Below are 14,691 nucleotides of genomic sequence, written 5' to 3'. Positions count from 1 at the left end.
GCCCTCCCACCTCCACCACCCCCACTGACAGCAAAGGGGTTCTCGTTACAACCAAATCAAAGGAGCAAGAGAACAAGACTCACATTGTTCTGATTGTGTTTACTTACACTAAAAACATTAAAACCGGACAATCTGAATGTACAGTATAAGACAGACAGTTTTGATTTTCACATGAATCCAAACACAGAACCTCATACTAGCATTTTTTTTTACATTTAGTTGACGGTACAAATGAAACAGGAAGGTTTACAGCTATGCAATACATTTGATTGATCACTTTAAGACAGACTATACATGTTGCAATGGGCACTTTCAGGGGAAAACAGGCTTGAAACAAAAAAAGGTCCCGTCCAGGGTTTTTTATTGAAGTAACATCAAACCTGCATATTGAGGTAACCAAGCCACTAGGGAATACGAAGGAAGCGATTCCCTTTAAAAAGGACTCCCTTAACCATATCCCCACTCACTTTGTAATTCGCCTTGACAGTAAATCAATTCTCAAGCCTGGCCCCTTGGACTCCTCCAACCCTAGGTCCTCCTCTCTCAACATTCCTGCACACATGAATCACTCCAACTCCTGGCTTCTAGAAGGCATTTCCTGCCCGGCCCTCTCTCTCTCTCTCTCTCTCTTTCTCTCTGTCTGACTCCTCTGCTGAAAGCTGGGCAGGAACCCGGCCCGAGCTTTGATTTGGACCCAGAGGGAGAGAGGGGAGGAGAGCTCGGCTTAACACAGGGCCCTGGCTCTGGGACTGCTCAGAGAGAGAGAGACAGAGACAGAGACAGAGACAGAGACAGAGACAGAGACAGAGAGAGAGAGACAAGGAGACCTGGGATGTGTCGGGAGATGCCTGCACACCCAAGCAGGGATTTAGTGCTTTATACTTCAAATTGCAATACGAGCAGTGGACCATATTCCAATGGCAATATCACTCCCAGAGCAAAAGTTTGCCCCGAGGGAGCGTCCTCTGTTAGGATTTAAGTATACATTCTCTCTAAGACAGATGTTCATTATTTCAGTTTCTGAGACCACTTAACATGGAACATCATCACAGATTTTTTGAGAACAACAGAGCATGTAGTGTTTTAAACTCTTAACATACTGTCAGGACTTTATGATAATTCTCCACGCTGAAGAGCATTCAAATATTTTATGGCAAAAAATGTACACAGTGGGAACACAAGTTGGCTCTTCGAAGCTGTACACCTGTTCGACCTTCCCTCTAGAAATCATCTTTGATGCTAAATCCACAGTATATGTACATACAACTTTTTGTCACTTGATGACCAAAGCAGCTCTTAAAAAGAACGGTCTAAATTGTCTTCATATTATATACACAAAAGTGAAACATACATATTTTACAGAGATCACTACACAAAGATCACAAACAGAGAGTCTTCGAGCGTGGGACGAGTGAGGCTGCAGCTGAGTGAGAAGGGGTCATATGTAGTGACAGGGAGAGCTGGCCTACTGTGCAATTGCTGCTGTATGTGTGTGTATATGTATGTTAATGTGTGTGTGTGTGTGTGTGTGTATGTGTGTGTAAGGATGTAGACGCACGTTTGTAGAGACTTGTTTATCTGCGAATGTTGTGAGTGTGTGATCTCATCCTCTTCCCTTCTCAGATCATTGCTCTTATCACCAGTCTCCCTTTGACCTGGTGAAGATAGGTGCTCTGCTCTGACTCTAAGCTCTGACTGGTCAGAGACTCATCCTCGCTATCAGCCGGCTCCTCCTTGACCTTAATGACCCCGCAGTGAGCGTCGGGGAGCTCGCCGCTCGAGCCACTGCTGCTGCTACTGCTGAGCGTGTGCTTCCGGATGACTCCTCCAGGGGGCAGCCTGTCCTCCTGCATGCTCTCCGTCTGCTCTCCGTGCTGCTGCTCCTCCTGCTCCTCCTCCGACTCCTGCAGGTGTGCGCTGGGCTGACGTAACTGCTCAATGGACTTGGATAACAGCTGCAAAACACATAGACTCCACATCAGTGATGATATCACGCAGTCAATGAAGCAAAAAAATTTCAGCTACAATAATAATAATAAGCATGTAAATAACATCCAAAGAAGGCAAAGATACAGTTCTCATTGGCCTTTTCACAGCCATCTAGTAATACTAATCTGGCTGTCAAACAATAAAAAATGATATCAAATTATATCCTTTGTCAATTTTCTGATGAAATCAAACTCTTACAACAACATAAATAACCCGTAGCCTTCAGGCTATTTTGTTAGAGAAATCAATACCAAAAGCAGCTGTGATTACAAAACTGCAGGAAAGAAAGTAATTAAGGATACACAAGCCATACGTGTGAGCATTTTCATGTTGGTAAATCCTAGTCTGACACTGTGTTTTGCTAAATAAATATGTTACTGCTACATTGGAATAAAACTAGACTATAAAAACAAACTGACATTTACACAACCATTTATACGAACAAATATCTGTATTCAATAAAGCTACTGTAACCTTAATAATACCACAGAGGGGAATGTCAAACTGATAATGTGTCTGGCTGGTGGCTTTTGTAAACTACATTTTAAGGAGGTTTAAGAGTGGAAAGAGATTGGCCATTGTTCATGCCTTTTTATGGGAGTTAAACATTCAATAATGGTGGCTGCCCCAGGTAAGTGGATTAGTGTCACTCACTTGCTTAATTTTTATAAAATACCGTTCAGAATGTGCAAGGTCTCATGTTCTGAGAGAGAGATTGTGGATATATTCTGGAGCCAAGGTACCGGTGCAGGGAGCAAGTTACTGTATAGGCTTTCTGAAGAGGATATCAAGAGAGCATATCACACACAGCTGCATCAAACCCAGCAACAGTCCTCTCCACAGGCACCAGTGAGCACATCAAACCTCTCTCTGAAACTCAGCAATGCTCAGATTTTCCCCACATCTGTCCATCAAAAATATTTTAATCAGTCAAATAGAGAATTAATTATCCATTCTGATTTTCAGCTGCACCTGGAACTTAGTGAATCACATGTTTCGCATTCACGGAAACATGTTATAAAGCAGCGATAGTGCAAAATAACTGAAATATTTGTTACCAGAAACAGACACATGTGAGTTCAGATTCAGCCTGACAGAGACGCTCTCTGCAGAGGACTGCTTCACTGTCTTGCAGCTTTGTTAAATCAGAACCACTGTAATGGTGCCATGATATGATTACTCGACCACAAGAGGGCTCCATAAACAGGCTGAGAAGTGCCTACCCTTGACAGCTGGTAACCAACAACATTACTGTCTACAGAATGTCTCTTCAGCTATAAGAATTAGCCTCCTTAGTTCAGCATTAGTAAACACTGTTCATACCTCTTCCTAAAATCCCTAAGCTCTTGTAAATTTCCATCAGTGCCCCCTACTGTTGCAGGCACTGAAGGACGTTTAAAAACAACTGCAGACAAGCCTCTGCTAGGAAATTAATTAGGGCAATGTTTCGGAGATCCCTCTCAGTAAACACTGAGGGCTCATCCCTGATTAGTGGCCATTTATAACCTTCACTTAAAGAGGCTTTACTTGTGATCTCATTGGCCTGAGTGATCACAGCAGGGCCTGTTCACGTGGTTCTAGAGGAGATGTCGCAATTATTTTAAAGCTCTTTTCAAATCACAAAGAACTTTTCAATAACTACAGCTGATATTAAAACTAATTTCACCTGGCAGTGACACATGTTAGTTACTTTTAGTGATACAGAGGAATTCAAACAGAAACAAAGTTGTACATCTGTACTACACAACTCAGTATGTCCTTGTGGTACTTTGTGCTTTTTATTACTTCCAGGTAAGAGCTCCTCTAGGGTTCCCATGGCTCTTTCAGGGACCAGCGTTGGGACACATCAGTATGTGAGCTCACACAATGCTGCCTTTCACAGTGTCTGCCACCTCACACACGTCCCTCACCAGAATAATTACACTCTGTGTATAGCGAGGTCACCTCGGCCAGCTAACAGAAACACAAATATTGCCACAGAGGAACAAAATGTATTCTGGGCACTTTTTCCTTCATTTGAACTTAGCTTGAATTGAATTTCACAGAGTTAGCATGTGCACAGCACTGATGCCTTAAGCTATGATAACAGAATTAGTGCAGGGGAAGCATTTCTTTCCCATTTGAAGTCAGGCAGAAGTTCTTTGCTTCGCAGAAATAACACCAGGATTCCAGGGAGGAACAGACTACGGCCCAGGTCTGTAAACTTGAGCTACCACAGATGCTTTTACAAAAGGCTAAAAATAGATCAGCATTTGTGTGCTTAAAATGATTAAATCAGACTCCCTGCTGTAAAATGAGATCTCAAGAGACCAAAAAGGAATGTAGAATGCTGAGAAAAGCAATCTGAAAGTCAAAATCATCCCCTGTGATTTGAATATTGATGAACAGCACAATACCTTATTTATATGGACCTGCTGCTGGTACTGTTTCTGTTTCTCCAGGAAGTGCTGGTGTTGCTGCTGGATGACGAGTTGGGCCAGTGTGTTCTGGGGCAGTGGAGCCGACTGGGTCCGGTTCAAGGGCCGGTGTTTTGGTAGTTTCGGCCGACTGCTGGAGGGCCGATCCTTCATGGCCAGTGGGGACTGAGGGTGGGACGACATGGAGCCTTGGCCTTGAAAAAAATCAAAACTTTTATTTTTAAATATATTATTATGTTTCTCCAAAAAATATATTGTAAATTTGTTACATAATGCTTGAAGACAAGGATAGAAGACTTACCAGAGGAGAGGATCTTCTGCTGCCTCATCTGTTCCTTCTGGAGGAGGTGCTGGAGGAGAGCCTGGTGACTGGGGCTCACCTTGGACTCCAGGCCTGTCTGAAGGGGCACAGGGCCCAGGAGATGCCCAGGCAGCCCTTGCCTGATTTCTGTTGATCTGTCTTTCAACCCTATGGCCGCCTGAGAGAAAAGGTGATAAAGTAATGATTATTCATGAATTCACATTACATGTGCCATGCACTAGGACTAGTAATTATTCATAATCATTTGTATAAATTCAACTGTTATTTGTGAATGAATATGTGCTGAAATCAGAGAGCATCAATGGGTAGAAGTTACTGCATCTGATGAACAGGCCTCTGTGGAATGTGCCAAAGACCTTAAAGATGATATATCATCTGCTATGTTATCAGGAGTTGCACTTGAGTGGACTTGGACTTTTTAAAGCTGTGATAAATGAGGTAATAGGGGAAGATAAGAGCATGCCTGACACAAGACACTGCAGAACAATATTTATCTAAGGGCGATAAAATTATTTGGGGCAACAGGTCAAAGACCTGCAGTCATACAGAGAACCCAGACAGCCACTGCTGGCAGGTTTTGCAATTTACAGACTGAGTTGAAAAGCTTACCATCACTGTACGACTAAACCTGTGTATTAAGCGAGATTTCATGTAAAACATATGGGTTATCTGAGAATGTATGCAGAATTTGTACTCACATTGATGGGTGAGGATGTAGTCGAAAGCCCCAAGGAGATGTTGGGTAAGGAGGGAGATGTGTATAAGCTCAGCATGGACACGGAGCCCTCAGGTCGGAATAATCTCGGCTGTGAAGGCCATCTCTGCATCAAACACACAGGACACAGCAGAAGACAGAGAGATTTAGGAGGAGGCGACAGATTTAGAAATCCCACAATGGACAATTTCAAAAGGCAACATGTGCAGTGGCATAAACCTTAATGCACTATGACGAACAACAGCCCTCCTTGCTGCAAACGGAAAGGTATGAGTTTTCATGATGGATGATATAAAGGTGTGGCAGGCAGCAGAGCTCCACTGGAGCTTCACAGAATGGCACCAGTGAGGATGATATGTTATTATAAAACATTGCAAACCTCTAAATCTATCACTCCACCCTCAGTTCTTCAGTCCACAATCCTGCTTGCTGCCTTTTCTTACTCCCTGGTCCCCACCCTCAGGCTACTCTCTCAGAGAACATCAGCACTGGGGCATACTTCCTGTACCCAGCAGAGCAGTGGACCAGCATGTGGTTTTGGAACAGCCATGTTTATCCTTCCAACCCCTACCAGTACTCAGTGACCTGTATGTGGATATCCGGCCCATATTTGACCCGAGGGACCCGTTCCCTGTGAAAAAGGATACCTAATGTAACGGTGCACAAACACGCCTTGCTTTTGCAACAGGCATGAGGTCTACGGGCAGCCCCGCTGTCCACCAATGACTTTCATGAGAGCCTCAGCTTGAGCTGATACAATAGCAATCCTGTGTGTTTATGTTGTTAGCATGTGGGTGTCTTTGGCTACTAGTGCCTGGGATATCAATTAAACTCCACAGTTCGTCTGTCTCCCTAAGCCCCAACCTTCGGCCCGATGTCAGGGCGTCTCTCCATTCTCTGTGTCGCTGGAGGTCCCTGGGAGAGTAAACAGCGATGGTTAAGAAAAACACAGCTGTTCAGTTAAGATTGTTCAGAGATGTGTCATATCTGCCACCCTCTATAATGGTCTGCTTTGTGAGCTCGGTCCAAGGGGAGCTCTGGTCAGTAACTCAGCCATGAATCTATTGGGAAACGCCTCAGAACAACTCAGTACAGGCATACAGCCAGGCCAGTGACAGAAACACCATTACAAGCCAACAGCAACCTTACAGCCAAACCAAAGATGGCTTTTTTTTTTTTTTTTGCAATACATAAAATTGATTGTACAGCACATCTGGAAAAAAAATGTTGGATAGAAAAATGTGCAGCATTTTAATTTCTACTGTTGTTTTTGCAATGTCTCTGTTCAGAATTTTAACACTAATAGAGTCCATTTATTTTTTATTTTTAACCATGACATGCGGGTCAAACTGTGCCTCTTTAATGTCTGTGTGGGGAGCCATTTTCATTGGAGTGTAAAAGACAGGACAACTGGCTGTTTTTATAGCTGCAAGCAAAAGGGCACACAGGCATTTAGTGCCCTGACATAAAAGTATAGTTTTAATATTCACATAATTTCCATGCAGAACAACATCAGAAATGCAAATCATTCAGAGTGTTTGATGATTTATGAACATACCTCAGTTTTTGTTGTAGTAGGCAGAGAGGAGGGTCCATTTTCAGCCCCCAAGGCACTTGAGGCCCCTATGGGAGAGCTGGGGCCGGAGCCAGGGGCACTGTTCGTGGGTGTAGAGTCTATGAAACATCAAGGAGTTAGACACATAGTATGCATGCTCACTCACTACACTCAACACACAATACACAGAGACTTTGCCTAACAGCTGCAGCCTAACAACAGTTTAATTCTGTACTGTCATGGCTGCCTGATTACAATGGTCTTTCTTAACACTGAAGTGTAATAGCCATTATATGCTACTGCATTGTAAAACTGCTCATTATTTTCCAACTCTGTAATAATAAAACTAGGATATAGGCCTGTATTGTTTTCAGAGAACATTTTAAACACCTGATAATGTGATGTAGACAATTTTCCACATATGTTTTTGCAGGAAAAATACTTCAGGGAAAAAAATAAAAATGTAATCTATAATTACACACCCATTAGCTCCAAGGCCCTCTTCTTATAAGGAGTCATGATGTTTCCATCTCTTCTCTTTAGCATTGGACTGCTCCTCCTCTCTGCAACCTTCTGCTTCAGTCTGGATCGTACCTTCAGGTTGGGCTCGGAGGCTAAAACATAAGGGACAGATATTTTTTCTGTAAGTCTCAATTCACAGTATTTGCAGATACAGTGGGTTCCACAAGTCTGAGCCCACTTTCCCATTCATTTCCCATTCATGGGAAAGTGGGCTCAGACTGCACTCCCATGGAGATAAATTATACAATCCTGTGAGTGTACTGTGGCTATTTTTTATAGAGTCAAGCAGTATGCTTTCATACAGCCTGGATGAAATGAACTTTATCAAAGAAAACAGTAACATCATAAAATAAGAGGAAACTAAAAGAGAAATAAAAAGACCATAAATCAGTTAAAAAATAAGCAATGTTGTCACGCTTTGACGTGTAACAATTTCAGTTTCAGTGAAATTCAGAGCAGGTTTCAGATAAATTAAATGAGTCAGGATTGGGCGCAATTCCACATCATCTGGACTAAATTAGGTCGAGCAACACACAGGCTCTAAGTGAAATAGTCCGCTACCTGCCGCCCTGGTGACCACAGTCTGATACAGTAGCAACAGTTAAACTAACACAAAAACATGGCAGATGTTTCAGGCTCTCCCCACGCCCCCTCCTCCTAATGCAAAACAGAGATACCCGAATACACAGTCCGAACACACACTCACACACAGCCTGGCCTGAACTGATCCAGACTTACAAATCCAGTCCATCAGTATTGACAGAAAACCTGACGTAATATTCCTCACAATTGACATATTGCTTTTATACTTATCAACTGGTATTAATGACAGATTTTAAGACATTTGTCAAATATTGGCATTTTGTCTCACTTTAGATTATTTCATTATTTTTTAATCCTAATTTAACCAGGGTAGATTTTGTCCTTTGCATGAACACCCAACAACACACTAACACTGTTACACACAGCTGATAATTACCATCCCTGACACACCAAAACAAGTATGATGACACTGAATTTGATTTGCATATGCCATTCTTTTTAAAGGACCAACACAAAAGTTTAACTACTGAAGGCATACCTCAGCAGGGTTAAGGTATTGTGCACCACTGAGATGAATATGTTCTTTATTTTCCTTTAATTTGGTGATAAAATTTGATAACTTGGAACATGGATTTAAGAAGAAAATATTATAGACCATTGAGTCCCCTGCTAAATGAATAGTCACTTTAGAATGAACACAAAAAAAAACAAAAACACAAATGGCATTGAGGACATGTCCCCACATGTGAAGCCCTGCAAACCTCTGATAAAAAAGACAATATCACTAATTAGTCCAAAAACACTGCTCTAAAGAAAAACAAAAAAATTGTATATACAGCAGAGTTGTGACAAAGGAAAAATGATATGATGCTAAGAATTAAAGAAACCAGGTGGTTGAATCAAGTCAAGGGATTAATTGTGAATGATCTAAGCAGCACTTATATAAATGCAAGCAAATGCTTGTGTGTCTGACTGTTGAGTCGTGCCCCTGTCTACTCACAGTGACAGTGACTCACTAGGTCAACACGTCTCATATGGACTTCCCATCAACCCTTTGGACATGGAATCCCACAGCTAGCATTACACACTCAAATAAACAAGCAGAATAGATAAGCTGGTCTTTTGTACGAAAGCCAGAGCACAAAGCTGTATTGAAGTTATGTAAACCTTCTGTTACACAATAGCCAACCTGTTTCAATTATTTAGTTCCGATCAATAATTAAATAGGTCTTTTGCAATGTGTACAACATACAGCTATACATACGGAAGTGGGGCTATGACGTGGGCGCACTGCAGGGAGGAGGAGAGGGAGCGGTGATGGGGGCACAGCTAGGAGAGTGGGCCAGATGCTGCTATTTCTGGCTTTTGTCAAAAGCAGCAAAACCCTCTTCCCTAATACGTGGCACAGACCTCTAATCCTGTGGGTGTGAGGTAGAATGAAAGAGAGCGAGGGAGGAACAAAGGAGGCAGGAGAGATAAATGGAGAGAAAACGCTGTTGGGAGTCGTATGAATCTGCTTCACGCCCTGCTGCCTTGATTGCTTTCTATTTTTACACACTGCTGCCACCAAGCTACGCATCCCAATTGGTCGCCACGGGAACGCCAGACAGCAGCACAGGAACAAACACTTTCTCACTGGTCTCCATGGAAAAAATGCCCTGGTGCACAGTGCAACAGGAGGCAATGATGGCAACTGCAAAGCATATACACATGCACACCTGGGTCACTTCTGCTCCGACTTCTCAGTTAGCAAAAACATACAGTAATGCCTGCAATATACCACAGTCATAAATCAATCACCTTATTACATTTAAAAGTGGTGCTGCAGGGCTAGTGGCGTGTGTTATGTTATCTCAACTTAATCAGAATTTTACCTCTGCTGCCACTGCGAGTGTCAGTGTCCATTAAAGCCTGGACCTGGACAGATGGCTGCGTGGAGAGCTGAGGTGTGTGTTCAGTACATGAGGAGGCCTGCTGTGCATTTTGCCTGATATTCTTATGTATGAATTAATGCTCGATGGTTGCTGTTCTTTTAACATTACAATATAACATTTTTAACCAAAGCTAAATTACAGTTTCCTCAGTGTTTTGATATTATTTTGTCGGATTATCATCAAGTTCAGATCTTATCTTATTATATTCTTAACATAGGGAGTTTACACACAAACTTTACTTTGATATGCTTTGGGCTTTACAGTTTCACTTTTGTAGGATTATTTTTGAAAATCTTTCCTGCACCTGCTGAATGCACACATTTGGTAACTGGGTCAAGACCAGAGAGGGTGTTGCACTTCTTACTGCTAAGCTGCAACTATTCTTGGCACAAACTACGACGTGCCCTCGGTCCGGTCTATTCTAGTTTCTGGAAGTGAAAAGATGAGCATATATATCAAGTAAACAAGTTAATCACGTGAAATTCTTCAAATGACTTTTTAGGTGAGGGAAATGAAAGCAAGGATAACACAGCTGTCCTTTGTATTTAAGGATGTTTCTACTGTTAATAGTAGAGATCAAAGCACAGATTGTTTCTTTAGCGGGATATTTTCTGTACTGGTTCATAGTTGAAACTGTCATCTCTACAGATTACATATATGTATTTGTTTGTTGTGAAACAATATTGTCCTCTACTTGTGCATTCTAAATATCAACATGGACTGAAACTCATTAATTCCTATTTCTAGGAGAAGGAATGCAAATACATTGAGCTTACTTGAATAAAATTCACATTTCATTAACTGTCCACTGAAACCTAAATTTCATAACTAAGCTTTAAAAAGGATTTACTGATCATCAACTAACCAAGTCTTACACAATATACACATTATGACATGCACATCAAAAACCTCAGTGTGAACCTCAAACCCAACCAGAAAAAGATGATTCTTTGCCCTCTGGCCAAATGAAGCAGTGGGAGTTTAACGTGGAGCATTCGAGTCATCTCCACTTTGTTTTGAGAGAGCTATCTTTGCTTAAACAAACAGTCCCATCGAGGTTCATCCTGCCAGTGCCAGTCCTAACTCAGCAACACCTGCCAATCAGCTATCAGTGACAGCCAGTGGCTTGAGGAACAACACTACCTTTGTGTGTCCCCCTCGCGTGCCAAGCTCTCAGAGGACTTTAATGAAGACAGACAGGAAGTGGGGGAGGAAGGCCTAAGCAGGAAATGACCACATATAGATTCAGGAATCCACAGAGCAAGAAATAGTTTTATCAGTGCACAGAAATAGGGAGACGTTTAACCATGAATGAAAGCATGAAAATGTCAGGTGTGAGCAGCAGAGAGACTGAAATTCTATCTGTCCAATGATTTGTTTAAACCTGCCTTTCTGTATTCACAGTGAAAGGCAAACAATGCTACCATAAACGGTCTCTCTGTTATTTTAGAGAACTGTCTTCAACTGGTTATTAAACTTTTGAGGCAACTCCTTACCTTGTGGGTCTACAGTCATGTCTCAGAGGTGTAATTATATATTTAGAAGAGGCATTTCTCTGTTCTGATGATGGTATGGTTCACAGCAATTACAATAAAGAAAAGCTCTCAAAGCTTTCATTCACCTTTCTAATATTTATCCTTGCCATGCAGTTACTTTATTTTACAAGATATAATTCCTTTGCCTGATCTCTAAATTGTGTATACATGCAACATGACAGGCCTGTAGTTAAATAACTCAACAAGTATAATTGTTTTCCAATGTAATTAAAAGAGACACAGAAGGGAAAAGAACATAATGTAATTTGGTGACCTCATTGCCGAATTATGAAGTTTTTAGCTTGGCGAGCACTTGTGCTCGTGCAAACCATGAAAGGCAGGAATTATTCTTATTTACACAGCGATCCCCAAAGGGTTCCTCAAACTTTAAACCAACAAACCTGAGCTGCTTTTCAGGTGGAAACCTGCGTCTTTTCAAAATAGTTTTTAAAGCCCATAACTCAGGAGAAATTAATCGGCTTTAATTCTCTCATTTATCACTAAAAGAGGCCTTGGAACGTGGTTTATTATTCTAACATAGGGAGAAATGTGGTTCCTTTTAAATAATGGCAAGGTAATTTCAGTACAAATAACAGTAATTAAAATTTAAACTTGTGAAGGGAAAACATGCAATTAAAGTGTGTTGTTGCCTGTGTTCTGCTGGTATGTTTTAGAATAATCCAAATAGGAATGAGGAAGGTTTAAGCTACTTTTCTGGCATGTGTCACCTCTTGTGAAAGTTTTAGGTTGAGCCCTGGAGGAATGAGGAGGGGGCAGGGGTCATAATGAGCCTAACTGATGTCATTAGCAGGTCATCAGCAACCTCAGGAAGTACTCACCGGGTACACCGACCTCTTGATTGACAAGGGTCAAAAAGAATCTCACTGTATTAACAACCCAGCATAGTAAACGGAAAATTACTAACACAGGGCCACATCTAATACACTCACAGAGATATCTTTTTACCTAGCTGTGTGCCTGTGCAGATTTATGTATGCATGTATGTATGTGTATTTGCATTTTTATGTCTGCGCTGTGTGTGCGAGCGTGTGTGAATGTGCAAATTAACAAACCTGTCTTCCTCAAGGGGAAGTCGTCCTTGCTCTCTATGGGTGATGGCAGAGTATACTGGCAGGTGGGGGATGTGCCGCGTAGAGGTGGAGAGCTTTGGTCCAGTGATGTGTGGTGAGAAGACCTGATCACACAAAATTAAATATTATGATATAAACTATTTTCCTATGTGATTTAAATATAGTATTTGTACCTTCATCTCATTCTAAAACAACAAACATCAAGCACTTACGTGTACCAGAGTTTCGGGTGGTGGATGAAAGTATGACTGGTTCCATTACTGGCAGGGTCCTTGGCTGATTTGCTTAACAGAAACTCTTGGAGTTTCTGCTTCACCTCGGTACTAGCCACTGCACCTGTGAGACCAACAGACAGAACCAAAGGGATTGGGGTCACCCTAGGGCTATGACTCCTGATATATTACTGCCCAGATAATATTAAAAAACCTAGCTTTAACCTTACTGTAACTTGCAGATTTCCTCATCTGTTTTCCTATATCACATTTAACATACTGCTGGAATTACAAACCAAAACTCATTTTTTCCCTCTATAATCTCAACTGATTCAGTTTGCTCCATCTTCCCAAGCACCCACCACTTATGTAGGGAGATCTCCCCCTAGTGGTATAAGAGCACTACATTCATTTCAAGCTGCTAAAGTGATACTGCCGAGGGATGTTCTCATCCCTCCCATTGGAGGGTTACAGTTTCAGGGCACAGTTTCAAATTACCTGACCTGACAAAGTCATAAATCTGATCTATTATTAGCTATAAGGTAAAAACAGATATGAAACACTATATCTGAAGCTATTTTCATCCTTGCTATTGAGAGATATTTTCTCCTAAAATCTAAGCTTAAATGTCAATGGCGAACCTTATGTTATCAGGTGAATGTACTGGTTAAGTACCATATCATCATCGCCCTCATATTGTTGGATATTTTTCTTTATCTGATGAATAAAGTTAATTTCAAGTTTGCAATTTGCCTTGTTCCTAGACATCCTCCGGGACAGTTAGATCTAATATTGACAAGTCTTGTCTCCAGTAGCTAGAGACATGAAAACAGAACAGTTTTCCCTGCGAATGCATGGCTATTATATTGTCACACGCAGTAATAACGATTTACTATACATGGATTTTTAAACTCACAGCTATACTGCTGAATATGATCAAATAGAGAGTGCCATTAGTCCTGGTCAGTGAGAGGATGTGGTCTTAAAGGGCTGCCAGATGGCAAATAAATACAGAAATTAAAAACACCCCTTTTTAAAAAAAAATCACAGTACAATATAATTTCATGGCTAAATCATGGCTAATGTGCCTACAAAGGCTATATCGGACCTTGACTGCAATGCCAACTTGAAAGCTATTATCTTTGCTGAAATACTGGCTGCTGCGTGAGAAAATAAAAAGGTAAAATAAAAACTGTCAAATGTTATAGTATATCAGTTGTTTTTTTGTGCTGGCAGTCTGTCCGTGCCATCGAGCTCAAAGAGCTTAAGCAGCTGTCATGACCATCCATCTTCATAGCAACAGGATGCCTGAATGTTATAAAATCATAATAATGATGATAACAGAACATGTACATAGCACTGTATGAATATTTTCTCAGTAAGTGTAGCATTCAGCTACAGGAAACCATTCCTATCCAGCTGTTACATGCATATTTTGCTTAGGCCCCACTCTAAGGTAATGCATTAAAAAATGATTGAAAAGGTTGAGGGTTAAGATTTCAGGGCCTCATGCTTGCTTTTGCCTGAGGCCGCCAAAATGACTAATTCCGCCCCTGATGGTAAAGCGATGGTGATGATGACGGTGTCGAGCTCTTACTCTCTCTGGAGCGCTCCTTGCCCCTGAGGCTCAGGCTGGAAACATGCTGCTCTCGCCGAAGCCTCTCCTGCTCCTTCTCCTGCTGGTTCTGCTGCTGCTGCTGCTCCAGACGACGCTCCTTCTCTGCAAGTTCCTGCTGCTGTTTCATGGCCTGGAGCTCCTGCTGGAGCTGAGAAACATGCAGGCCTCAAGTCAGCATGAAGAGAGCACACTGATAAATATATTTTTACAGCAAGAGTAGCTTCTCTGAACTTCTGCA

At 41.7% G+C, this 14,691-nt stretch overlaps 1 protein-coding gene across 1 annotated transcript; it reads right to left on the bottom strand.

Moving 5' to 3' along the window:
• Positions 1-79: 79 nt before the first annotated feature.
• On the bottom strand, positions 80-14,620 carry hdac9b (histone deacetylase 9b). Its single transcript, XM_087178954.1, has 9 exons — positions 14,433-14,620; positions 12,836-12,959; positions 12,606-12,727; positions 7,481-7,612; positions 7,002-7,117; positions 5,427-5,549; positions 4,708-4,885; positions 4,386-4,600; positions 80-1,955 (listed from the first exon to the last, which is right to left on the bottom strand). Exons 1-9 carry the CDS (start codon positions 14,578-14,580, stop codon positions 1,620-1,622), a joined length of 1,494 nt encoding a protein of 497 aa, XP_087035080.1. The 5' UTR covers positions 14,581-14,620; the 3' UTR covers positions 80-1,619.
• Between the last annotated feature and the right edge of the window lie 71 nt (positions 14,621-14,691).

The sequence above is a fragment of the Seriola lalandi genome, unplaced genomic scaffold (assembly GCF_002814215.2).
Source record: "Seriola lalandi dorsalis isolate HSWRI2012SDOR001 ecotype SW California unplaced genomic scaffold, Sedor1 jcf7180002054762, whole genome shotgun sequence".
NCBI classification, from domain to species: Eukaryota; Metazoa; Chordata; class Actinopteri; order Carangiformes; family Carangidae; genus Seriola; species Seriola lalandi.
Note: the sequence above shows the minus strand (reverse complement) of the source record. Positions and strands in the feature narration are given on the sequence as shown.

Excerpts from the sequence above, each read along its gene's own strand:
- hdac9b (XM_087178954.1), bottom strand. The coding sequence starts at position 14,580 with ATGAAACAGCAGCAGGAACTTGCAGAGAAGGAGCGTCGTCTGGAGCAG. Across the intron at positions 12,960-14,432 it reads CAAGGAGCGCTCCAGAGAGA|GTGCAGTGGCTAGTACCGAG; the intron begins GTAAGAGCTCGA and ends TTGGTCTCACAG. Across the intron at positions 7,613-12,605 it reads CTTCCCCTTGAGGAAGACAG|CCTCCGAGCCCAACCTGAAG; the intron begins GTTTGTTAATTT and ends CTTATGTTTTAG.